This window comes from Natrix helvetica (genome assembly GCF_964273705.1).
Source record: "Natrix helvetica genome assembly, chromosome: 3".
Lineage (NCBI taxonomy): Eukaryota > Metazoa > Chordata > Lepidosauria > Squamata > Natricidae > Natrix > Natrix helvetica.
The window spans coordinates 75,785,897-75,811,342 of NC_138549.1; the positions used below are offsets into that span (position 1 = coordinate 75,785,897).

Consider the following 25,446-nt stretch of genomic DNA (forward strand, 5'->3'; position numbering starts at 1 on the left):
GAGAAATCAGACAAAATAGCCAAAGTGCTGAACTGAATGTTACTAGTTGGGAGATTACCTGAAGAGCTATGAAGGCCTGGTTGCTCCTGGTTGCTTCTTTTCTTCTCTGGCCAGACTGCTCTTCTCAAAATGGTAAGTTAAGAAAAGAAATGGTAAGTTAAGAAAAGAAACCAAAGGGTTACTAAGGGAAATAGTTTCTGATGCATTCATTAAAGGACCAGTTACTTTGGCAAAATCAAAGTGTTCCATTTTTCATTTGTGGTTTTCAGGACATTTGTAATACCAGATTTATAATTGCAATCTGTCACTGCGTTAATTGTTTGCTAGCTGAACTGAAAAAGTTATTGCGCAGGTCATAAGCCCTTATCAGCAAGTGATGTACTGCGCATGCTTAACACGTTTATAATACATCACACATTCCAGAGACTTCTTTCCTTTTTGATCTTCTGTTCGTCTGCCGAAGAAGGTGGGCAACATTTGTTCTTGCCAAAATGTAACAATTAGATAGATTTGTTTTATTTCTATTTTCATTTTATTTTCATATTAAAGTTTGTTTTCATTAGAACATGTTCTCGGGTTTTTTAAATTTATTTTTCGCTTCTTGAGGATATGCTGTTTGGAAAAGCCGTCGATTTCTAGACCTCATTAGCTCAGGGTGAAAAATTTCCCCTGACACAATCCCCTTTTCAAATATAAGATTTTTTTAGCAGATGATTTGTTAATAGCAAAATACTTTGTGTTGGTATTATAATTCACACCCATTTTAAGAGTCTTTGTTTCGGTTAATAAAGAACTTGATATAATAATAACCAAGTGATTACCATGCTTAAGATGAGGCTTCCTAAGTCAGAGTGATGGAAAGTATAGAGATGTAATTCAGTTGGGTTTATATCAGGATAAATGCAAAGAATTTAGTAGATATCTAAATTCACAATGATTGTATCCTTCACGAGAAGACAAGGGTTATAATATTGACTGCGTTTCAAGGTGTTGATTACCATCTTTAAAGCACTACATGGCACAGGACCTAGTTACCTGCGGGATCGCATCCTACCCCATACATCCCTGTGACCAATTCGCTCTCACAGGGAGGGACTCCTCCGGGTGCCGTCCACCAAGCAATGCCAACGGGTGGCGTCCAGGAGTAGGGCCTTCTCTGTGATGGGCCCAACCCTCTGGAATGACCTCCCCACGATATCAGAACCACTACTGACCTCCGCTCCTTCCGTAAGAAACTCAAGACCCACCTGTTCCAATTAGCTGGCCTAGCCCATTTATAGTCCCATCTTTATCCTCCTGGCAATTATTTTATTCTGGGGTAGTTTTTTAGGGGTAGATTTTAATATTGCTTTTAATTTTAATTATTATTGTACAGTTTGTATGTCGCCTCCTCTATCTATATGTATCTATATGTATTTATATTGTGTTTTATTATGACTGTACACCGCCTCGAGTCCCTTCGGGGAGAGGGTGTGGTTTATAAATCAAATAAAAGTTAAAGTTAAAAGTTAAAAGACTTATATTGACAAGGATGATAATATTGACAAGATATTGAAGCTAAGGCTATATTTGCTGACATTAATATTAATAGCCATACTTTTGAGCCAATCATATATTCATCATTGTGTTTAATGGTTGCAAAAGTCATGAAGGAAAAGAAAGAGAACTGACCTTAAAATATTGAAGAGAATATAGAAGGTATTCCTTTCCCAATAAATGTAAAATTAACTGGTAACTAATTGGCATGAGAAGTTGTGAATGCTACCCAATTTCAGACTGTTTTAAATTCACTAGCTGAAGAGTTAGAGGCAATTATTCTACAATTATTTTCTTCCCAATTCTGCCCAGCATGGCTGATTTGAAATGTATATTTGTTTTCTTTATACAGTATAATATTTGTGTGTCTCTGTGTGTATATACTCTCACAGTATTGTATTCTCTTCGAGCCCTACTATGTTCCATATCGCTAAAACATAAAGAAAAGAAAAAAAAAACAAGGGAATAACAAGATAAGAGAGTTAAAAATTACAGAATAAATTCTCAGCTGACAGCATTTAGACCTGATAAAAAGAAGCAAACTACAGATAATGTGCATTGAGAAATTAATATCAAGGCCAAGACTAGTAAGCAATGGTTTAATTTCTCTAGGAAAGGAATTGTTGGCAGGATTAAAAAAAAAAAAGGTCAGATATTGCTGATGAAAGAGGACAGAGTGATTACAATGGAGAAAGGTTTAATCATGAAAATCCAATACATAAAACTGTCACAAACATTTCTCCAGGACCACCCAGGATAAGTCAAAGCACTGGCAAGAATGAAATTCCATAGAATCACATATAAATGTAATGCTTTGTGGGGAGGGGGAATTTTGATAGCCATTGAACCTCTCTCTACCTTCCTATCCCCAAATTTGTTTAGGTTAGGCAAGGGAAGTTTGCATATTGTAGGTAGTCCTTGAGTTATGACCCATATGGATCCTACTCATCACGATCATAACTTGTTATGATCTTAAAGTGACTGGCCCAATTTTATGACCTTTTTTGTACTGTCCATTAAGCAAATTACCATGGTCATTAAGCAAATCCATAGTTGTTAAGAAAAGCAATGATTCACTAAGGGCAGGGGAATGATAAAAACTGGAAGCAAATACTATTTTTGGCAAAAGTGACATAAAACAGGGTCATGTGACTGCAGGACTCTATAAATGCAATGAAGTTGCCTAATGTCCAAAGTGTAGTCGTGTCACTATTGGGGTGGGCAACTGTCAGAACTTCAAATCCAAGTTGTAAATATCCTCTTTGGAACTTAGAATGTCACTAAGCAATGAGTCAAGGACTACCTGTAGTGTGGATTAAGTGTGTAGCAGGTATTGGTTTACTAGTTTAGACAAAAGTGGGAACTAATTATCTAAGAGGGAAATTTGTTATCTCACAGCGCATAAGAATAGATAGGAAGAGCAAGCTTATTGAATAATTTAATGTAAATATAATTTCAGAATGTGAAGAACCAGATGAGATTGACTTTGGGGAAATTGTGAGCTCTGCGAAAGCCAAGTACCTGAAAAATGACCAAGTGCAATACAGGTGCGACCCTTCCTATGTCTTGGAAGGACCTGAATGGATTCAGTGTAATGGACAAGAATGGACACCTCATCCACCAAAATGCTTGGGTGAGCCATCATATTTTCTGTGACTAGTGTAAACCTGGGAGAAAATGTGGAATTCATCCAATAGAAGTCTAATAGGAGAAGAATTTCAGTTGACCAATTTTTTGAGAAGTAGCTTTTATTTGGATCCAGGTTTTCCCTCTATACCAGTGATGGCGAACCTTTTTTGGCTCGCGTGCCACAAGTGGGGGGGAGCGCAGGGGGGTCGAGTGCAGGCGTGCCACACCCATAATGCAACGTGCCCCCCCAGTGCGCATGCGCACACAACGTGCACACAACGCGCGATCCCCCATTTTACATGCTTTTTTCGCCCTCCCCAGGCTCCAGGGGCTTTATAGGAACCTGGGGAGGGCGAAAGGAGCCTCCCCCGACCCCTGGAGGCCCTCCGAAGGCTTCAGGGACCATCCGGAGGCTTCCCTGAAGCCTTCGGAGCGCTTAAAACCAACCTCCGAGCAAACCGGAAGTGACTTCCGGGTTGTTCGGAGGGTCGTTTTAAGCGCTCCGAAGGCATCAGGGAAGCCTCGGATGGTCCCTGAAGCCTTTGGAGCACTTAAAACCACCCTCCAAGCAAACCAGAAGTGACTTCCGAGTTGCTCAGAGGGTCGTTTTAAGCGCTCCGAAGGCATCAGGGAAGCCTCAGACGGTCCCTGAAGCCTTCGGAACACTTAAAACGACCCTCCGAGCAACCCAGAAATTACTTCCGGTTTGCTCGGAGGGTGGTTTTAAGCGCTCCGAAGGCATCAGGGACGGTCCCTGAAGCCTCCGGGGAGGTGGGGGAGGCTCTTTTTGTCCTCCCCAGGCTCCTATAAAGCCTCTGGAGCCTGGGGAAGACGAAAAATAGCTCTTAAAAAGGTGAACTCAGCTGGCCAGCGCGCGCATGCGCGCTGGCCAGCTAACAGGGCAGCGCCTTGTGTGCCCTGACAAATGGTTGCCATAGGTTCGCCATCACTGCTCTATACTGAAGCCAAAACTGTCCTGGTGTCAGCTTCTTTTGAAATCTGGAAAAATGAAATGGTGTCTCATTTTCCCCAATTTGTTTGAATGAGCCAGGAAATCAGTTGATATGAGTGGTTTGAATTTTAACTTTGCTGTTGTTTAACCTATTAAAAGTTTTTATTTCATATATGGAATATATGGAAGATCAATTGGATTGCAAATAGATGTACAAGCTTATAAATTCTGGACCTGCTTTGTAAGGGGGGGGATTATTATTGTTGCAATAGATTTGTCAGTGTTCATCTAGAGGGGATATAATATGTGCTTTTGTCCTTTTTTAATTTACATTTTAAAATGTTTTTGTCTAGTTTAGTTTCGTCTTTGTTTATTTTTTTCTCTTTTGAATTTTATATTTTAATCTTTTGAATAAAATAAAATTGTAAAAAAAGTGAAATCAAGGAAAGCAATCTTTGCTTAGATAAGCCGAGAAGTTTTGGATCATACTTCAATAGAATATGGATTACTCCAGGTGTCTGAAACTTTGTCCCATTACAACTCAGTCAACTCAAAAGGTCTTTGCAGAAGATTCTGAGATGGACTGTTTGTTCTTAGCTTGAAATAAACTTATAATGTTTATACATACAACACCATCTGTTTGTGCATTCTCCAACAAGTCAGTCCTCTGTGATGTGTCTAAAATCTATTGCAGAATCATAATTTGTTTATCATTAACTAGCTGATTACCTGGCATTGCCCAGGTATTTATTTATCCCAATCTTGTATTAGACAGGAAAAAAGAATGAATTATATCTATAATGTCAAATCAAAGCAATTTTTAACAAGCTTTTAAAAGTATAAGTACATTATACAAATGATAAAGTAAAATATTATACAAATTAAGTATTTAAAGCAAAGCTTGATTTTGTCCTAGGCCTAGGCCTCAGTTGGAGCAAAGAATGATCCTAGGAACACAGGCTGAAGCTGTTCCCTGTGAGACTGGGCCACCGCGGTGAGGTGGGAGCGGGCAATCTGCTTAGGCCATGGCGTACTCAATCAAAGGCCTCTGTACTGACCTAATCCGGCTCCCTTCATGGTGCTACTGTGCTCCTTTCATAGGCCTACTGCTGTACACACACACACACACACAGAGAGAGAGAGAGAGAGAGAGAGAGAGAGAGAGAGAGAGAGAGAGAGAGAGAGAGAGAGAGAGAGAGAGAGAGAGAGAGACAGACTACTGATTACCTCCTGCCCTCTCCTTTCCCCTGTCACGCACTCCTCTTTCCCACCCTGTCTACAATCCTGACCCTTTGCTCCAAATCCATCAGGCATTCCCCCATTGGTCCACTTAAGGGTGAACGTCACGACTGGCTTTCCAGAGGAAGCTGCGAAGAAACTGACCTCTCAAACAATTGCTGCTCTAGGATGCTGCACTCGCTCTCCTCAATGGCCCAGGCATTCCAGACCTATGCTGCAACACACACACACACACACACACACACACACACACACACACACACACACACACACATCAGGGGTGTGTGTATATATAATATTATGTGTGTGTATGTGTGCTATAACTTGGTTTCTTATATTTTAGACTGGAACTATCAGTTGTGATTTACAAACCAGGCTGATTTTCTTGGTAGTGGAAATGAGGGAAACCAATGAACAAATTACTTCCCTTCAGAAGATCTACCTTATTTTTATTTTTTTTAGCACCCTGCAGTATCTCAAGGCGATGGCTAGAGGCAAAAAACTTGTTTGTGTTTGGGAGTCAAAGAAAAGCTCGGCTTATTCAAAGTAATCAGAGCCTACAATTTCAGTGCAATGAAGGATATGTGCTTGTGGATCCATCAGTCAGAAAGTGTATTGATGGTTACATGGATTTCCCATTATGTATCTCTGGTAAGCATGCTGTCAATATGATGGATTCCTCTGGGATTGTAACTAATTAAAACAATTTAGATAACATAATGAATATGAACATTTGCTTCTAAAGTCCCATTCTTTTAAGAATGATTTAATCTTCACGGAAATAATTCACATCTTTTCTTGGAATTTTAGTAGTTGTACTCTAAAATAAAAAACCTGAAGCATATTTTCCCAAACACCTGAATTGTTTCTAAGGTTCAATCCAAAATCTTGAACTACAGCTAAGAACTATGATTCCATGTGGTTGAAGATATGCATAAAATTGGTAGGCAAAGAATATGTTTCAAAAATTGCAAAGGTTGCATACAATATGCTGATGCCATATCATTAAAGGAGTTCCATATTTTGCCTGATGAAAAATATATTTTGTTTTAAATTGGTTGGTTGAATTTATCATATGGTCAATGTTAATATGGAACTGGGTGGGATTATGATTTTATTTAATAATTCCATAGGTTCCAGAACACTTAGGTGATGAAGGTTATTTTATTATTCTTTATTTGCAGATATTTAATTTTCAGATTGTTACAATAATTTTTATTATACAAAAAATTAGTTCAGAATATTTTTTTTTACATTGTCACTCTGCCCCTTCATCATTTATATGTAGATGGAAGCCTAAATCTTGTGCATTTCCAACGTCTTAGAAAAATTTCTGCTAAGAAACATACCTATAAAATAATCAGAAACTAGTATCAATTGAATAAGCCGGTAAATTGTTAGCATGTTGTTTAAAATAAGTGAAACCTTAATATATAAAATTTGAAATGTCTACATATGATAGCCTTAGAATTACTGATATTACCATGCATTTATTTTATTATCTGTATTTATTTGTAGTTATTAATTTAACTGAATATTATCCTTTACGGTCTTTAATGGTGAGTGATTATGGGTCAATCTTGCAAGGTAGACCCACATAGGATGAATGATCAGATTAGCTAATTCTAATTTTCTATAGTTACATCAATAGAATCCTGTAATCCTGTGCCTTTACAGCCCTTGAATCTGGGAGGGTCTTTTCTGAACTGCTTTTCTGAACTGCCTATTCCTGATGTGGGCTAAGTTATCTTTTATCTGATAGTTCCCTCGGCTGCATTTCTTTTCGTTTCTCCCAATGTCATTTCTACCTACCCTTACGTCAGGGACGTGCAGTCAGGGGAGGCAGGGGAGGCAGAGCCTCACCGCTCTCATCATGAAAAGAAAAAAAAAAGGAAAAGGGAAAAGGCACACGTGGTCCGATTCCCTGCCTTCCTGAGTCAACATGAAGGGGACCGCGGAGCGCGAGCCGCGGGACCGTGGAGCACGCTCCGTGGTCCCCTTCATGTTGACTCAGGAAGGCGGGGAATGGGACCACGTGTGCAGGAGGCTGAGGCTGCCTCAGCCTCCTGCACACATGGTCCCATTCCCCGTCTTCCTAATGATGTCACCAGCCTCACCAGCCATAAACCTCACCGCATGTCACTGCCTTACATCATATATTTATGTCAATACCTGGGTCAACATAGAACAAAAATAATATGAATGAAGAGAGAGGGGGGAGAGGGAGAGAGAGTGAGGGAGAGAGAGAAATAGATTGTGAGCAGTTGGGTATATTGTCCTAAAGATGCTTTTTCAAAAGGCTATTGGACTTTCTTTGTTTTTCCTTGAAGATGTTTCACTTCTCATCCAAGAAGCTTCTTCAGTTTGAAGAGTGAGTGCATTGTAGCTCTGTTAAGAATGTAGGTAGTGTTTTGATGCCGAAGTTTCACAAATACTTAACTTGCTTATGAAATAATTCCACTTTAAAAATAGCTAGTAAGTATCTGATTTTATTGGGGAAAAAGGCCAGAATCTGCAATAATTTTAAATCAATTTCTTTGTAATTATTATTTTAAGGAATGTATCCACTTTATCTAGCATTTCCTGGCCTATTGGTTCTATTTAATAGAAACAGGAAAAAACTGCGAGGATCCACCCAGGATTGAGAACGGAAACATTATTCCTTTATCTGAGCAGCAGTACAGATCTGGCTCTTCAGTAGAATTCAGATGCCAAAAGTATTATGTCATGGAAGGCCAGAAGAGATCTTTTTGTAATGATGGGACCTGGACAAAAGTGCCTTGTTAGATTCGGGCAACGAGAGAACAGACTCCAGACGATAGTGACAACAGCAGCTCTTTATTTAGTAGTAGTAGTGATCCAGCTTGCTATGGGGTCGTGCAGGTCCCCTTTTATAGGGATCTGGCAGACCTCCCGTCCAATCAGAACAACCCCTTGTTCCCGCCCTAGTGGCGGACCTGAGTGGAGACTACAGCAGTTTATGCAAATATCTAACACCCCTCCCCTCTTAGATGGAGTGTTCCGGTTAGTGACAAAGTCCTGTAAGTATGCCGGTTTCTGCCTTGCTCGGGTGGACCTGCGAAGTTCGGGTTGTGCCGGAACGGGCGTGAGATCTGAGTGTCCTTTTCATTCCGTAGCCCTGGCTGGGGATGGTAGGTTCCCCTCGCTGGGAGGCTGCTCCGCTCTTTCGTTGGTCTCAGGTTCCACTCCAGGCTCTGCGGTGCCGTAGTCATCTGTGCAGGGAGATTCGGGTTGTTGCATCGGCTGTCTTTCTGACGGGATGAGTTCTTCATTCGATGATCGTAGGTTGGAGTGCGTTAGGCGACCTCGGAGTTGGTCGATGTGTCTTTTCCAATTTCTGCCGTCCTCCAATTCTAACAAGTAGGAACGAGGACCGGTGATACCTATTACCTTTGCCGGAATCCACAGTGTCCCCCCTGCATAGTTGTGGGCGTATACTGAATCCCCTATGCTAAAGTTCCGAATTTTGCTTGTAGAGTCTGGGGGCGATGTGGCAGAGTAATTTGGGTGTAGTCGGTCTAGGTGAGACCTTAACCGGCGACCCATGAGGAGTTCCACGGGGCTCCTTTCCGTCGTGGCACTAGGGGTAATGTGTTGGATTAAAAGATAATGATCGATCCGTGTTTGCCAATCACCCGGGCCCATCCTAGCGAGAGCCTCTTTTGCAGAGCGCACCATTCTTTCCACCTGTCCATTCGATGCCGGATGGAATGGCGCGACGAGGGCATGCCGAATTCCCTGACTCGCTAAGTATGTTTCGAATTGCATGGCCGTGAACTGGGGTCCATTATCGGAGACCAGGAGGTCGGGCAGGCCGTGCGTGGTGAAAAGTCGCCGTAGTACCTTGATGACCGCCTCTGCCGTGATTGAAGTCATCAGGACTACTTCTAACCATTTGGAGTATGCGTCCACAACTATTAAAAACGTTTGCCCTTGCACTGGCCCTGCGAAATCGATATGTATTCGCGACCAGGGTGCTTTCGGTTTGTCCCACTCCGTAGCGGGCGCTTCAGGGGGGGCTGGTCTGGATTCTTGGCACGGATTGCAAGTGGCTACCCATTCCTCTATTTCCTTGTCCATGTTTGGCCACCAAACGTAACTCCTAGCTAATGCTTTCATCCTTATGATCCCTGGATGCCCAACATGCAAAGCCTCTAATACATTTATCCGCAGTTTGTACGGTACAACAACTCGATCCCCACACAATAAACAACCTTTTAAAACCGACAGTTCATCACGCTTAGACAAAAACAGTTTGAATTCGGGTCCCACAATCCCTTTGGGCCACCCCCTCCATACCCAAGTTTGCACTTGTCTGATTACGTTGTCCTTAGCAGAAAACCTCGCAACGTCCACAGAAGAAACTGGCCCTGTCAATCAAAAGGACTAGTATTTCTGGAGTGGGGTCGGTTAACAGTTCCAGTAGCGGGCAGCGGCTGAGCGCGTCTGCATGCCCCAACGTGGAACCCGGTCGATATACCAGTTTGTAGGAATACGCAGCCAGGAAAACAGTCCACCTGGTCATGTGCGGGGAGAGGGAGACTGGTGTGGGGCGGTTTCCCGCCAAAAGACCCAGCAATGGTTTGTGGTCTGTGATAAGTTCGAAATTGCGGCTGTAGAGATATTCATGGAAACGCTTGACTCCAGCCACAGCGGCTAACGCTTCTCTGTCCAGTTGGCTGTAGTTTCGTTCCGCCGAAGACAAAGTTCTTGAGTAGAACGCGATGGGGGCTTCGTTCCCGTTTGGCATTCTGTGGCTGAGTACTGCGCCGACGCCAAAAGGTGATGCATCGCAGGTCAATACCAGTGGTAGGGTTTGGCTGTACTGGATCAGTAGACAGTCGGTCGTCAGTAGGCGCTTGACTGCGGCGAAGGCGGCAGCCTCGGGATGACCCCAAGTCCATGTTGCGTTCTTGGCTAGCAGTCGGTGTAACGGCTCAGCAACGGTGGCTTTCTGTCTGAGAAAGACACTGTAGAAGTTAAGAAGACCGAGGAAGGCCTGCAACTCGGTCTGATTTCATGGTGTGGGGGCGTCCTGAATGGCCTTAATTTTTTTCGATGTGGGGTGTATTCCCAGTCCATCGATTCTGTAACCCAGGAATTCTACGCTGGACACGTTAATTTGGCATTTTTCCTTTTTTAGGCGGAGACCCTTTTCTCGAATTCTAGTCAAAACAGTCCTAACACGTTTCAATAATTGCTCCTCGTTTGCAGCCGACACCAAGATGTCATCGAAGTAGGGGACGACTCCTGGTATGCCCTGCAAAAGCCGTTCCATGACGCTTTGGAACAATCCCGGAGCGATGCTTACGCCGAATTGTAACCGGTTGCATTTAAAAGCACCCCTATGCGTCACTATGGTTTGGGCCTCCGCCGTAGCGCTATCCACTGGCAGCTGCTGATACGCTTGTGCCATGTCTAATTTTGCAAAAAAAATTCCTGGCACCAACGAGTGCAATAGGTGTTGAACCACGGGCACAGGATATGCGCTTTGTTGTAGGGAGACATTAATTGTGCATTTATAGTCCGCGCAGATACGGACTGACCTGTCTGGCTTAACGGGGGTCACGATTGGGGTTTCCCAGCGTGCGTGATCCACCGGTTCAAGGATCCCTTGCTCTACGAGCTTATCGATTTCTTTATCATTTTTGGGATGGAGCGCAAAAGGCACTCTTCTAGGTTTGAGCCGGATTGGCGGCACATTTGGATCCAAATTGAATGATATTGGCTTTCCCACATACTTACCAAGGCCGGGGCTGAACACATCCTTGAACTCCTTAAAAATCCCTTCAGCGCTGCTGTTACCCACGGCGTTGATTCCGGTAACTTCTAGCCCCAGGGCTTCGAACCAATCCAGTCCCAGGAGGCTCTGTAATGGCACGCTGGCGACAGTCACGGGCAGCTGGGCTATGATGTCTTTGAACTGGACTCGAAACGTGCCTTGACCCACGATGGGGACCCTGTTCCCCTGGTAGTCTCGAAGCAGGATGTCTGGTGTTCGCAGTTGGCGCTTCTTAAGGTTTGGAATCGCCTTTTTCATCGCTGACCACGAGATGATGGTCAGGGATGATCCCGTGTCGACTTCAAGCTCGCAAGGGGAGTCCTCCAGGAGGACAGTGAGTTTCAGCTTTTTAGGCCGCTTTGTGCGGACCTGACCTATCGTTGTGAGATAGGTTCTCAGTGGTTCTCTCTGGGTATACTCTCTCTCGGCTTCCTGGGAATACTCTCTCTCAGCTCTCGGGGAATACTCTCTCTCAGCTCTCTGGGAATACTCTCTCTCGGCTGACTCCCTTGGGTCTCTCTCTGGGCGCCCTTTGTTTTTCCGCCAAGCCCCTGGGTTGGGCTTCTGTCGGCGATACGTTGGAGGCTGCCATTGTGTGGCAGGGACTTCGCTCCAACACACTCTCGCAATGTGTCCAAGTTTGTCGCAATGCGAGCAAACAACGTTCCTGAAACGGCAGGTAGACCGGGGATGATTTCCTCCGCAGCTTGCGCAGGGCAGCAAACGGAATTCGGATTTTCGCGCCGGTCTTGTGTGACTGCTGCGCATGCGATGGCTGTCTTCGTACTCGCTGTCCTCGGTTTCTTGATCAGTGGCCTCATGATGCACCCGGGCTTGTCTGGCTCCTGGCTGATTTGCGCTGTACCCGCGTTGTATCGTTTCAGCAGATCTGTCCGCTGATTCAGAAGCTCTTGCCTCATCTAGCGCAATCTGCAGGTTTAGGTTGGATTTGGCCAACAATCGTTTTTGCAACGAAATGTCTTTTAACCCGCATATGAGGCATGCCAGGATTTGCTCGTCCAGGTCCCTGAACTTGCAATGCGTTGCTGCTTTTCGAAGTGCTGCAACGTACTGATTGATGGATTTGTCCGCCTTCTGGTTCCTCGTGTTGAATTCCTGCCGGCGAATATGGCGGGAAGGTTTTGGCGCGAAATGCGTCTGCAGTGTCTGCTGTAGCGCCGTCCATGTTACCGCCTGGATGGGGGTTGGCTCAGAGAGATCCCTGGCCGTTTCGAAGACCTCTCACCCACAGTAGCTCAGGAACGTTCTTTTTCTGGGAGTCCGGTACTGCCGTGAGATCGTTTGCCTCGAGGAAGCATTCGAATCTGAGCATGTAGGATTCCCAATGCTCGGTGATTGGGTTGTATGGGGTCGGTGGAGCGTGCATCGCCATCTTGTCTTGCGTTCGAATTTGCTGCACTGAGATGGCTGCCGGAATTTCCGCCGAATTCCGGGGCTGGATTGGATCCGTAGATTCTGGAGGTAGCTCTTCGTCCTATCTGTCTCTCGATCCCATCCTCGTCGCCAATGTTAGATTCGGGCAACAAGAGAACAGACTCCAGACGATAGTGTCAACAACAGCTCTTTATTTAGTAGTAGTAGTGATCCAGCTTGCTATGGGGTCGTGCAGGTCCTCTTTTATAGGGATCTGGCAGACCTCCCATCCAATCAGAACAACCCCTTGTTCCCGCCCTAGTGGCGGACCTGAGTGGAGACTACAGCAGTTTATGCAAATATCTAACACGCCTAATTGCTTCTGTAAGCAGAAATGAAAAAAAAAAGAGTTGTACAATGAAAGACATATCCTTTGGCCATTTCATGGCTCAATTAATGCAAAAACCGCACTCTGCACCCTTGAGAATTTTCCCAAAAGGCTGCTCTTTCATTAATGTAGGCTATCCACAGAGTAATATTTTCATATCAGTAAATGGCACAGCAATTGCTTTTGCTGACAATAAATTCCATGGATGAGATACTGCATGTTTCTATTTTAGCTACTGCATGTTTCTATTTCTAGAATAAAGCAAATTAATCGAACTCATAGAATATTCAGAATTTTGGAGGTGCCTTACTTTTTTTTCTTCTTCTAGAAAAGGGCTGTGATTATGTCGGTATAGAAAATGGAGGAATGGAAAATCATGATGAACAATTTCCAAAAAGGGAAGGAGAAACATTTCGGTTTTATTGTTTTAATGGTTTTCTGCCTATAAGCAAGCAGAGAACATGGCAAACAGTGACGTGCACCAATTCCCGCTTTGAACCAGAACCAAAGTGTTTCCGTAAGTAATTATTTCCCCTTTGCCAAATATAAACAAAACAGGCCAGGGAGATGCTATCCTGACCTTGCTTTAACCTTAAAGAAGTAACATTCTACAGAGATTTCAGCCTGTTCTTGGGTTTTTCTGCCTGCTGGGGTGATGCTTCCACTGCTGTCTCTTCTCAAGGGATCCTAAAGGTTGTTTTGGAGCCCACAGTTTGCAAAAGAATATGTACTAAAACCTTAAATGAGAGATATAAAAGCTGAGTCTTTTATAAAACATAAGTAGAAAAATAGGCTGCTTCCTCATCAGCTTCCTCCTCTCTTTACATCTTATCATCTCTATGAATTAGATATCATGCGTAGTATGAATAGTCTTCCAAGAACCATCAATGCTGAAACCAAGTTGCTCTTTTTTGCTTTTAGAAACATGTGATCCTTCTCTAAGTTTTTATCATGGTCACTTCATTCATCATCACCAGAACAAGTACATAGAAGGTGAAAGTATTGCATTTGTTTGTGATAAGGGATATTCTCCTGCAAACCAGGAATCAACATCCACTTGTACACAAAATGGCTGGTCACCTGCTCCAAGTTGTGCCTTGCCAGGTAAGTTTTAGGAATGTTTGCTAAAAATGCCTGACTTGAAATTGCTTATTGTGCTTAAATAATGTCACATGATGCCACTGTGACGATCTGAGTTTGACACCACTGACCTAGCTGCTCTATTGGTTGCCATCCATTAATAATATGTATTCCCTTTTTGTTTCCGATTTAACTATTTGAGGGTTTGATATAGAACATAGAATAATAGGAATGGACCTTGGAGGTCATGCAATCCAACCCCCTGTCCATGGCAGTATATACTACACCATTACAGACTTTCTTTGGGCTTGAGAGGATAGATAGATCTGATCACAGAAAGAATAACAGATTAACAAAACAACAGAGTTGGAAGAGACCCTATAGGTTATCCAGTTCAACCCTCTGCCCAAGCAGGCAAACAGCTGTCAATCTCTTCTTTAATACCTCCAGTGATGGAGCACTCACAACTTTTGAATGCAAACCATCCCACTAGTTAATTGTTCTCACTGTCAGTTCTTAGTTCTAGATTACTTTTCTCCTTGATTAGTTTCCATCCGTTGCTTCTTGTCTTGTCCTCAGTTGCTTTGAAGAGTAGGTTGATCTCATCTTCTTTATGGCAGCTTTTCAAATATTAAAAAACTGCTGTCATATCACCCTTAGTCCTTCTTTTCATAAACTAGACATGCCCAATTCCTGCAACTGTTCTTCAGATGTTTTAGCTTCTGTCCTCCAATCATCATTGTTGTTCTTCTTTGCACTCTTTCTAGAGTCTCAACTACAAACCTGTGGCAACCAATGCTGGATGCAATATTCCAAGTGTGGTCTTATAAAGGCATTATAAAGTGGTACTAACACTTCCCGTGAGCTTGATTCTGAGTTTTAATTTGAGCATTAATTCTGTTAATTCACTTAGGACTGCATTGGCTATTTTGGCACTCTCCTGGCTGATATTTAAATGGATGTCCGCTAGGACTTTTAGATCCCTTTTGCAGTTACAGCTATTCTATACCTATGCATTTGGTTTTTCTTATCTGAGTGTAAAACCTTATTTTTCTCAACTAAATATCATTTTGTTAGATAGCACCCTATGTTCAAGTCTGTCAAGAACCTTCTGGTTCTTGGATTTATCTTCTGGGGTGTTGGCTATTCCTGCCAGCTTGGTGTCATCTGCAAATTTGATAAGATCTCCTTTTATCCCCTCATCTAAATAATTTATGAAGATGCTGAGGAGTACTGGGCCTAAGACAGAGCCTTGGTTCCATTAAGAACTACATGTTGAGTGTGTTTTATTAGCCAGTTGCATATGGTGGTGATGCTGTCTATCCAACATTTTTCTAGCTTATCAAGAAGTAGGTGGTTTACCTACTGTGGTTTACTTTGTCAAATGCATTACTGAAATTCACATATACTATGTCCATGGCATTTTGCCATGTCACTTTGTCAAGGAATGAAATAAGATTTGTTTGGCATAATATTACTCCTTGTAACATTCATGCATTTAAGATTCATTCAAATCATTTACATTCTCAATCAACAATCTGTTTTCACTGTAAATGAAAATATATTCAAAGTACACTGATTTTCTCATGTGCCCCCTCCCTCCCTCCTTGTAGATGCCTCCCCCAGAAGTAACCCAAAGCCTTCATGAAAAATAGTCTAATTACAATACCATAGCAGAGTTGGAAGGGACCTTGGAGGTCTTCCAGTCCAACCCCCTGCCTAGGCAGGAAACTCTATACCAGTGATGGCGAACCTATGGCACACGTACCACAAGCGGCACGTGGAGCCATTTGTCAGGGCACGCGAGGCGCTGCCCTGTCAGCTGGCCAGTGCGCATGCGCGCGCTGGCCAGCTGAGTTCACCTTTTTAAAAGCTATTTTTCGCCTTCCCCAGGCTCCAGAGGCTTTATAGGAGCCTGGGGAAGGCAAAAAAAGCCTCCCCCCCCCAGAGGCTTCAGGGACCGTCCGGAGGCTTCCCTGATGCCTTCGGAATGCTTAAAATGACCCTCCGAGCAACCCGGAAGTCACTTCTGGTTTACTCAGAGGGTCGTTTTAAGCATTCTGAAGGCTTCAGGGAAGCCTCCGGACGGTCCCTGAAGCCTCCGGAGGGCCTCCGGAGGGGCAGGGGGGCTCCTTTCGCCCTCCCCAGGCTCCTATAAAGCCTCTGGAGCCTGGGGAAGGCGAAAAAAGCATATAAAAATGGGGGGGTCGTGCGTTGTGCGTGCATGCGCACTGGGGGGGTCGCGCGTTGCATTATGGGTGCGGCACGCCCGCACATGCCCCCCCTGCGCTCCCCCCACTTGTGGCATGCGAGCCAAAAAAGGTTCGCCATTGCTGCTCTATACCGTTTCAGACAAATGGCTATCCAACATCTTCTTAAGGACTTCCAGTGTTGGGGCATTCACAACTTCTGGAGGCAAGCTGTTCCACGGATTAATTGTTCTAACTGTCAGGAGGTTTCTCCTCAGTTCTAAGTTGCTTCTCTCCTTAATTAGTTTCCACCCATTGCTTCTCATTCTATCCTCAGGTGCCTTGGAGAATAGCTTGACTCCCACTTCTTTGTGAAAACCCTTGAGATATTGGAACACTGCTATCATGTCTCCTCTGGTCCTTCTTTCTATTAAACTAGACATACCCAGTTCCTGCAACCATTCTTCATATGTTTTAGTCTCCAGTCCCCTAATCGTCTTTGTTGCTCTTCTCTGCACTAGAGTTGCCACATCTTTTCTACATCATGGAGACCAAAACTGAATGCAGTATGCCAAGTGTGGCCTTACCAAGGCATTATAAAGTGGTATTAACGCCTTGGTAAGGCCACACTTGGAATACTGCATTCAGTTTTGGTTTTGGTTAATTACAGGAACAGTGAGGAGTTCAGGGTCAAAATGGACAAATGTTTTTTAGGAAGCAGAACATGTTCAGATATTTTGTTCCAGTCTTGTCACCTTGTCTTATGCCAATAATACAATCTGTTCCAGACTTCAAAGTATTCTGATTCCCCTTTATTTTTTAGTTCAAGAGTGAGCCTATCTGCTTCCGCATAGGCCAACGTTTTTCTGAATATATCTAACTCTGATGTATTTTCCTTTTTCTAATTTAATGGGAATGTTCTGAAACAGAAAAAGAAATTTTGGCAGTACGTTCATCTTTATGACTTCGATCCTACCCATCAATTGTAGGTTTTTCCACTTTTCTAAGTTTTTCTTAGTTTTATTGATCAAATTAATATAGTTGTGTTCTTTGATGGACACACACCTCGCTGATAAATGTATACCTAGACATTTCACTTTTTTGACAATTTGAATACCCAATTTCTTCGCTAACACCTCTTTCAATTCGGATGTCCTAATTCATTGTATTTAAGTGCAATGAAAATAAAGATTATACTTTTAACCAACATTTTAGTCTTTTTCATATTTATCTTTAGACCTGCTACTTTCCCATACTCTGTCAATTCCTCAATAAGTTTCATACCAGGCTTTAGAGGATCCTCTAACACACATTCTATTTGTGCAAGATTTGAGCAATTATTAATAGAAAGTGGGTAATAAAATCAACAACTCTTTGTGGGCAGATCACATTTATCTCAAAGTAATTGCTATCCATTTTATCATAGATCTGACTAAGGTACTAGAGCAGGGGTGTTAAATTCAAGGTGCTTAGATATAGCTTGCAGGGACAGCCTGGAAATAGAAAAAGGACAGGCCCACGATGCCTCTGCCAGCAACAATGGGGTACGGGGAAGGCTTCACATGGCTTCCCAGCACCCCATTTTCAGTGACAGAGAGCTTTCAAAAGAAACTAAAAAGTTTAGTTTAGTTTAGTTTATTTAATTTATAGACCGCCCCCTCTCCCCGTAGGGACTCGGGGCGGTGTACAGACCATTCGTAATCAAAACAATAAAATGACATAAGACATAAGACACGCAACATAAACAACTCACACACACGGTCTGTTATAAAATCCCAAAACCAATTAAATATTAAGAACAATTTTAAAAACCCATTAAAACCCCAATATAAAATTTAAAAATTTAAAAAGCCATCCAGGAAGGTTTGAATAGATGTTAAATGCAGTTACGATTATGGTTGTAATTAAGCCAGACCTGCTACTCGAAACAGATGGGTCTTGAGTTTCTTACGGAAGGAGCGGAGATCAGAGGTGGTTCTAATATCGGGGGGGAGGTCGTTCCAGAGGGTTGGGCCCATCACAGAGAAGGCCCTACTCCTAGGCACCGCCCGCCTGCACTGTTTAGCGGATGGTACCCGGAGGAGGCCCTCTCTGTGAGAGCGGATTGGTCGCAGGGATGTATGGGGTAGAATGCGATCCCGCAAATAACTAGGTCCCGAGCCATGGAGCGCTTTGAAGATGACAATCAAGACCTTGAAACGCACCCGAAAGGCCACAGGTAGCCAGTGCAGCTCGCGCAGGAGAGGTGTTACATGGGAGTACTTAGTACTCCCCATAATAACCCGCGCGGCTGCATTCTGGACCAGCTGGAGCCTTCGGGTGCATTTCAAGGGGAGCCCCATGTAGAGAGCGTTACAGTAATCAAGGCGAGAAGTCACTAGGGCATGAGTGACTGTGCAAAAAAAACAAAACAAAAGGAGAAATGTTTCCCCTTTTGCATTTGAGCATGCAAAAAGGGACAGGAAAGGAAAAAGGGAAAGAGGAAAAACAAAGAAAAAGAATAAAAGATGGGAAGAGAGCAAGGAAGGAAAAATAAGGCAAGAGGGGAAGGAAGAAGAAATTAGAATGAAGTGTGAAGGAAAAAGAAGAGAAGAGAAGAGAAGGAAGGAAGGAAGGAAGGAAGGAAGGAAGGAAGGAAGGAAGGAAGGAAGGAAGGAAGAAGTTTATTATGAGAGTGAGGGAGAGTCTCAGGGAAGTCCTGGGTGAGCACTTGGCCACCATAGGTGCCCCCCCCAACATGAGTCCCGTGTCAGCCCAGCCCTGGCCATGCCCACCTCAATAATGCCCACCATGACTATGCCCCCTGGCGACATCCACTCCAATGTCAAACACAACTCTGATGCTGCCCTCAATGAAATCAAGTTCAAAACCCCTGTACTAGATGGTGTACCTTGTAAAGTTGAAAAATAATAGCAAGGTAATGTAGTAATCATTTTCTCCCTATTAGTTAAACAAGCTATATGACATTGTTGCTTTTAAAAAATAAGAATTAGTTTTAGCATTTTGCAGTGTAGTTCCTTATGGATATGCTTAAAACTTGTGTGTGTACCATCAGGATTGTTGATGGATTATTTATCTAATATAGAGGGAGGATGTGGACATCCACCTGCTGTGGACAATGGAGACATTGTGGAGATACTCAAGGAAACCTATGTCCAGTCTGAAAGTGTAACCTATCAGTGCAAAAATCTCTACAGAATGGAAGGATCTGCAAGAGTGACTTGTCAAAATGGCCATTGGTCACAAACACCAGCATGTATAGGTATAAGTAATATCTATAATTCTGTATAAATTTGTCCTCTATAAACAAAAATAGTACTTTGGGAAAGAAATCAATTTCATGATATGAGAGCTGCTGTGTGAGAATGTTAGTGTCAGGAGGTGTTTTACTGACTTGTAATGGACTTAGAAGCTATAGTATTATGAACCACGGCCTCTTGCAGCACTTTGCCAGTGAAAAACAGGCCACCGGGGGGTGGGCACACACACACAATGTAATGAGTGGTTATATGGTAAGATGTATGATCTACCTTTTGATTGGTATCACCAACCCTTCTCCATTGCTCCAATGAGAAGGCATCACATGCCTCAAAACCCTCAACAAAGGCTGAGTTAGAAGGACTAACTGAAGCCATAAGGAGGTTTTAAAAAAGTAAAAATTAATTTACTATAGTGATGCCTTACCACTCTCCCCAATGAAGTTTTATTGCTTCTCTTAAGGAAAGGAAACTAAGAGTGTTTTATAGTTGAGCAATGTCTGAGATGGAAATATTTGAGAGTGAAATATAGCAGTTACTATCCCAAACACAAAATCCTCTTTGGAATTTTAAAAAGACTAGTTAGAAAACCCAGGTAAGTATTTCCTTCATCTTCACCTGAAAATATCTGCAAACAACTCTGCATGCACAGTACTAAAAAAAAAATGCTTCTGCACATGCGCAGAAGCAAAAAAGCAAGATGGCAGCACCTATGGATCTGCTGAGAACCAGTTTGGGGGCGTGGCAGGCCGAGTTACTACCTAGTCGGCTGAACTGGTCCAAACCAGTAGGAACCCACTTCAGGCTACAACTCAAAAATAAGGGGAGTCCCTAACTTATAACCATTTGTTCCATGCCACCATGGCCACGCTCACCCACCCCCACCCCACAGCCATTCCCCACCACTACCCTCTGCCCTCCAAGGTCAATGAAATCAAGTTTGATACCCCTGCTCTAGGCCTTCTGGATTTGTCTCAAAGCCTGGCTTAGCCAACTGGCTTGGGGCCATGATGGAGCTCTTTACACTGGAAGTGATTAGTGGACTAAGAAAAAATCCCACCCAAGTGATGCTTATGTACTGGTTCCTAGTTTTAGTCAAGCTCTATTAATTTTAATGTTTATAATTTTTAAATGTTTTTTTTCTAGTCTTGCTTTTATTGTGTTGCAAACTATCTAATCACTTCAATACTGACATGGATAGCACAATATCCAATATAACTACACAATTTATTAATGCAGAGTTTTAACAATTATTAATGGAAAATGAGTAATAAAATAAGAACACCTTGTGGGGCAATGCCGTTTATCCCAAAGCAATTCTAATTCATTTAAATACAGATCTGACATTAGGTATTAAGTAATTAAGAAAGTAATGACACTATATTTTCTAAAGTTGAAAGACAACACTAGGGACAACACTAATAATCATTTTCTGTCTATCAATTAATGATATTGTTGCTTTTTTAAAATAAGAATTAGTGTAATTTTGGAATATAGTTTCTTATGAATATGCTTAAAATGTGTATTTATGTGTCTCCACTGACATATTTGTCATCATGAGGTGTGTTGCTCAACAGATTCTGTATCTATTATAGATATTGAAGGAAAATGTGGACGCCCACCTTCTGTGGAGAATGGAGACATTGTGGACATACCCAAGCAAATCTATTTACAGTCTGAAAATGTAATTTATCAGTGCCAAAATTTCTATACAATGGAAGGTTCTCCAAGAGTAACTTGTCAAAATGGCCGTTGGTCACAAACACCTACATGTAGAGGTATAAGTAATATCTATAATTCTTTATTGATTTATTCTTTATAGATAAATATTACATTTTGGGAAGGGAATAAATTTAATGACATCAGAACTATTATGTTAGTATGTTAGTGCCAGAAGATCAGTGGTGGGCTCCTAACAGGTTTACTACCAGTTCACTGAGAGGATGTTTTCCACATGCGCTGCTCGCTTTGCTTGCACAAGCCCCCACCGCATGTTGCTGGGCATGTGCAGTTGACTGAAAACTGTTCTGAGCATACACAGAAACATGCCGGTGATGGCAGAATGGACCAGGGTACCGGTTCAGGGGCATGTTAGGCCTGGGTTGCTGTCAGTTCCAACGACCCCTGCCGCCATGCCACTACCGGTTTGACTGAACCAGTCCGAACTGGTAAGAACCCACAACTGCAGAAGATATTGTACTTTCTTGTTATTGAATTATAAGTGGTAGTATTATGACCCATTATAAAGTAACTTTCTCAGGGAGAAACTGCTTCATAATAGAGACTTGTACAAGATCTTTTGCCATTTACAAATGTTGCCCTTATTTTGTGAAACCTTCCTAGTGAAATTCTGCTTTCTCTAAGCTACATTTCATAACAGACTCTTTTTTCGTTGGTGGCATGATTGAAAAAAATTGAAGTTTTAGTTTATTAGACTTCAGTACGTAATTTTTCTTTTTCTTATTATTTCATAGATAAGAATACAGGGCCCTCCATCATCACCAATATGCCATTCTCATCAATCAATCAATCATTCCTTGAACAAAAATTACAAAAAGCCATGTTTCCCAACAATCCACTAGGGCTCTTTTGGAATAATAGGATTAGATGAATCTCTAGGGAACTAAAATTATTGGGGGCTAAAATGTTTTTCTTCTTCCTTTTACACATGTAACATTGTCTTGCTTAAAAGAGGTTTAGTTCTTGACTGATAATTAGTTCATAAGAGACCAAAAGTTCATAATTAGTTCATAAGAGACCAAAAAAGGGGGGATCCATTTACTTAGATCTCTAATCACTTTAGCCTATTGCAACATAGAATTTCTAACCTAAACATTAATCTCTTTATCAAAGGAATTCTTCAGTGTCAAACTTTTTATGTTTCATCTGATCTGTGTCCTTTTTGCAGGTGCTTGTACAGCAAGTGAAGAAGACATAAGAGAACATAATATAAGGCTGAGATGGTACAACGGGGATAAAATATATTCTGAAGATGGAAATGTAGTGGAATTTGTATGTTTAAGAGGCTATAAACCACATCCAGCTAGTGGACCATTAAGAGTTAATTGTATGGATGGGAAATTTGACTATCCATATTGCATTCCTGTATGTATATTTTCAGAAAAATACTTTAATTCGCCAATATTCACCTTGTCTATATCTTTATACCTATATATCTATAGCTATGCATTAAAACTCACTTGAAATATTTTAAAGGCAGCTAAAATTGTGGATATAATGGATTCTAAGGCAACTCGGCTTTCTTGGTAATTCTGGACTACAGCTCCCAGTATCCTTCTATTGGACTGTGTTGTCTGAGAATAATGAGAGTTTGTTTATTCAGTGCATTTGTATTCTATCTTTTCTCAAGTGTATCCCCTGTGAGGATTAATTGAAGTTTGGTAACATCGACTTTCCCACTCCTGTTTTTAAAATCTTGGGCTTTGGGATCATTCTGACTGTCACAGTTGATATCCTAAAATATCAAGAATTAATAAACATTCTTTGAATTTGTTACATGTTATTGTAAAAAAGGAGAATATTGCCCAGTGACAGAATGATCTACAATTTTTGAGTCACTTGAGTAATTTTAAGTAATTGGTTTAACAAATTGAAATGCTGACATTTCAGAGCCTTCTTGCCCGTGTATGGAATCAATTTAATATCATAAGGCTGCATTTTGCTGTAGATCAAGATCTATCAGTTTAAAAAAGAATTATATAAAATGTAGAGGTGCAAATTTATTTCTTCATTCTTCACATTGTATTTTACAGATCTGACTGAAGGAACAACAGAACATGTACACCAGAAGATGAATGTCAGAAATCATTTATCATTCTCCTGAAATATGACCACATTAAACTGTATTGTCTATAGCTATCAACAATGTATCTGAACATAAAAGTCTACTTTGTAGAAACCAAATATTACCAACTGGGAAAAAGTTAATATTTAAAAACAAGTCTATAGACTATCTTTAATATACATCTAATAGCCATCTAGAATGAGGATTATTTTTAATATACATTTTATCTGTAAACATTTGATTAATCTGAATGATTAGTCAGCAAGCTATCTTAACACAATAAAAATAGATAATTGTAATTAGTATTTTTAGCTTATAGAAGTGCTGAGTTCTTTAAAAAAATAAAAATAAATTAAAAATGTTTCTTTCACCAAACAATTTGTAATATATTTTATAAAGAAACAGAGGTATACAATAAACTCTCCAATTCACAGTCCAATCCAAGATCCTGAAGCAGTCTAGTCTTCCTTGGGTTGCTCTGGAGTTAGCATACTATACCTTGATGCTCAGAATCAGAGGGAGGTTCAGCCAAATGGATTTCTGCTATTCTGATGTGTAACATGGGAAAATAACAAATAGGTACAAGCCCCATTCAATCACAGTGATAGCTGAACAATGCCCTTGTTACTACAGCCAAAGTGACTTTCCAGTTTGAATAGATGAATTCATTATCTACATTCCATGAATTCTATAAATGTGCAAACAAAAGTCAGAATATTTTTGACTAGGAAAGCAGAATAGCAAATTATTAATTGCGAGCCTAGGGAAGTTTTTTTGTTTTGTTCTGTACCTTTGTGTCAGTGTTGATTCTGGTCAACTGCCCAGACTAATCTCTGCAGATTTTTAGCAAGATTTTAGGAAATGGTTTCAACGCCAGTCTCCAGTCCTTTATGAAATGATAGGATTATTGAATGATTATTCCCCATTGTTATTGCATTTTGACAAGAATTAGCAACTCACCTGGAGATACAAGTCTGATGAAAATTAAGGAAGCTTTCATAGAAAAGATTTAGACTAGAATATTGCCACACTCTATACTCATGTGGGTCTCTAGAAAAATGTTCCATTGATGATGTTTATGTACCATTTAATCATTCTGTTAGATTCAGATTCTTTAATTCAGATTGAATTAAATTGAATAGATTGATTGATCAATGCAAAAATGTATTATATATCTGGTGTTTCCTTGGGAATGTCCTAGTCATTAAATCCAAGAGTTGATTTGCATCACACAATATCTTCATGAATATTATTGAAATATTATATGTTTTATTATTTAATATTTTAATATTAAAATGAGTAAGTCACAGTGGTGCAGTAGTGAGCCAGGGTGGCACAGTGGTTAGAGTGCAGTATTGCAGGCTTCTCCTGCTGACTGCCTGATGACTGAAATTAGGCAGTTCAAATCTCACTAGGCTCAAGGTTGACTCATCCTTCCATCCTTCCAAGGTGGATAAAATGTGGACCCAAATTGTTGGGAGCAATATGCTGACTCTGTAAACCTATTAGAGAGAGCTTTAAAGCACTGTAAAGTGATATATAAGTCTAAGTGCTATTGTTGAAAAACATATTCAGTTCTTTAGATATTTTTCTCATTTAAGGGTGTTCCTTTCTAGTGCAGGAACACACAGAAATTCTCTTGAATATTAGCTCAGTTGGAGTGGAAGATACTTTAATGTTGCAATGGGTGACCATCTTCATTGCCATGTAAAGTTATATGGAGCTTTTTATTTCTTGACACTAAACTTTGCAATGTTTATCTCTGTTCACACTGGGCAATGCATGTTATTTTTGCAAGCCTACTTCATCCAACCTGGAAGGAGGAAGCACATCTATTCATCCTTATTGCATTGGAAAACCATACATACTCTTCTAATTTCTCATGCTATTATAAAAAATTTGATATTTAAAGAGATATACAAAGAAGCAGATAATGCTAGGAATGTGTAATAGCCAGAGAATAGTATGAAGAATGGGCAGATATTTCTGAAAGTTGTTAATGGAATTCCTCCTCAGATCCATCTTCTTCTACAAGTCTCTTTGGATATGAAAGACATGAAAATATGGTAACAATTAAAGAATTCCTGGCAAGAATTTCCATTACCTGTAAGATCCAAAAAAGTAGAAACCCCAAGATTTTTTTTACCTTTTGTCAATAATTACTGCTAGATTCCATAGTAACCCACATCTGATG

At 41.4% G+C, this 25,446-nt stretch overlaps 2 protein-coding genes across 2 annotated transcripts in view; one reads left to right on the plus strand and one right to left on the minus strand.

The window, feature by feature from the left end:
- Positions 1-24,284, plus strand: LOC309388776 (complement factor H-related protein 1-like). The gene is made up of 9 exons (XM_081946397.1): positions 1-132; positions 2,996-3,169; positions 5,819-6,007; positions 13,250-13,438; positions 13,843-14,025; positions 19,276-19,452; positions 21,043-21,225; positions 22,356-22,552; positions 23,221-24,284. The coding sequence occupies exons 1-9, from the start codon at positions 69-71 to the stop codon at positions 23,224-23,226; spliced, it is 1,362 nt and encodes a 453-aa protein (XP_081802523.1). The 5' UTR covers positions 1-68; the 3' UTR covers positions 23,227-24,284.
- Positions 1-25,446, minus strand: part of LOC309388775 (complement factor H-like) — a 499,219-nt gene that overhangs the window by 286,508 nt on the left and 187,265 nt on the right. The gene's annotated exons all lie outside the window — the stretch shown is intronic.

Bases quoted from the DNA above. Each gene is read 5' to 3' on its own strand.
- LOC309388776 (XM_081946397.1), top strand. From the start codon at position 69: ATGAAGGCCTGGTTGCTCCTGGTTGCTTCTTTTCTTCTCTGGCCAGAC. The intron at 13,439-13,842 runs GTAAGTAATTAT...TTTTGCTTTTAG, and splicing joins ACCAGAACCAAAGTGTTTCC to AAACATGTGATCCTTCTCTA. The intron at 14,026-19,275 runs GTAAGTTTTAGG...TATCTAATATAG, and splicing joins TCCAAGTTGTGCCTTGCCAG to AGGGAGGATGTGGACATCCA.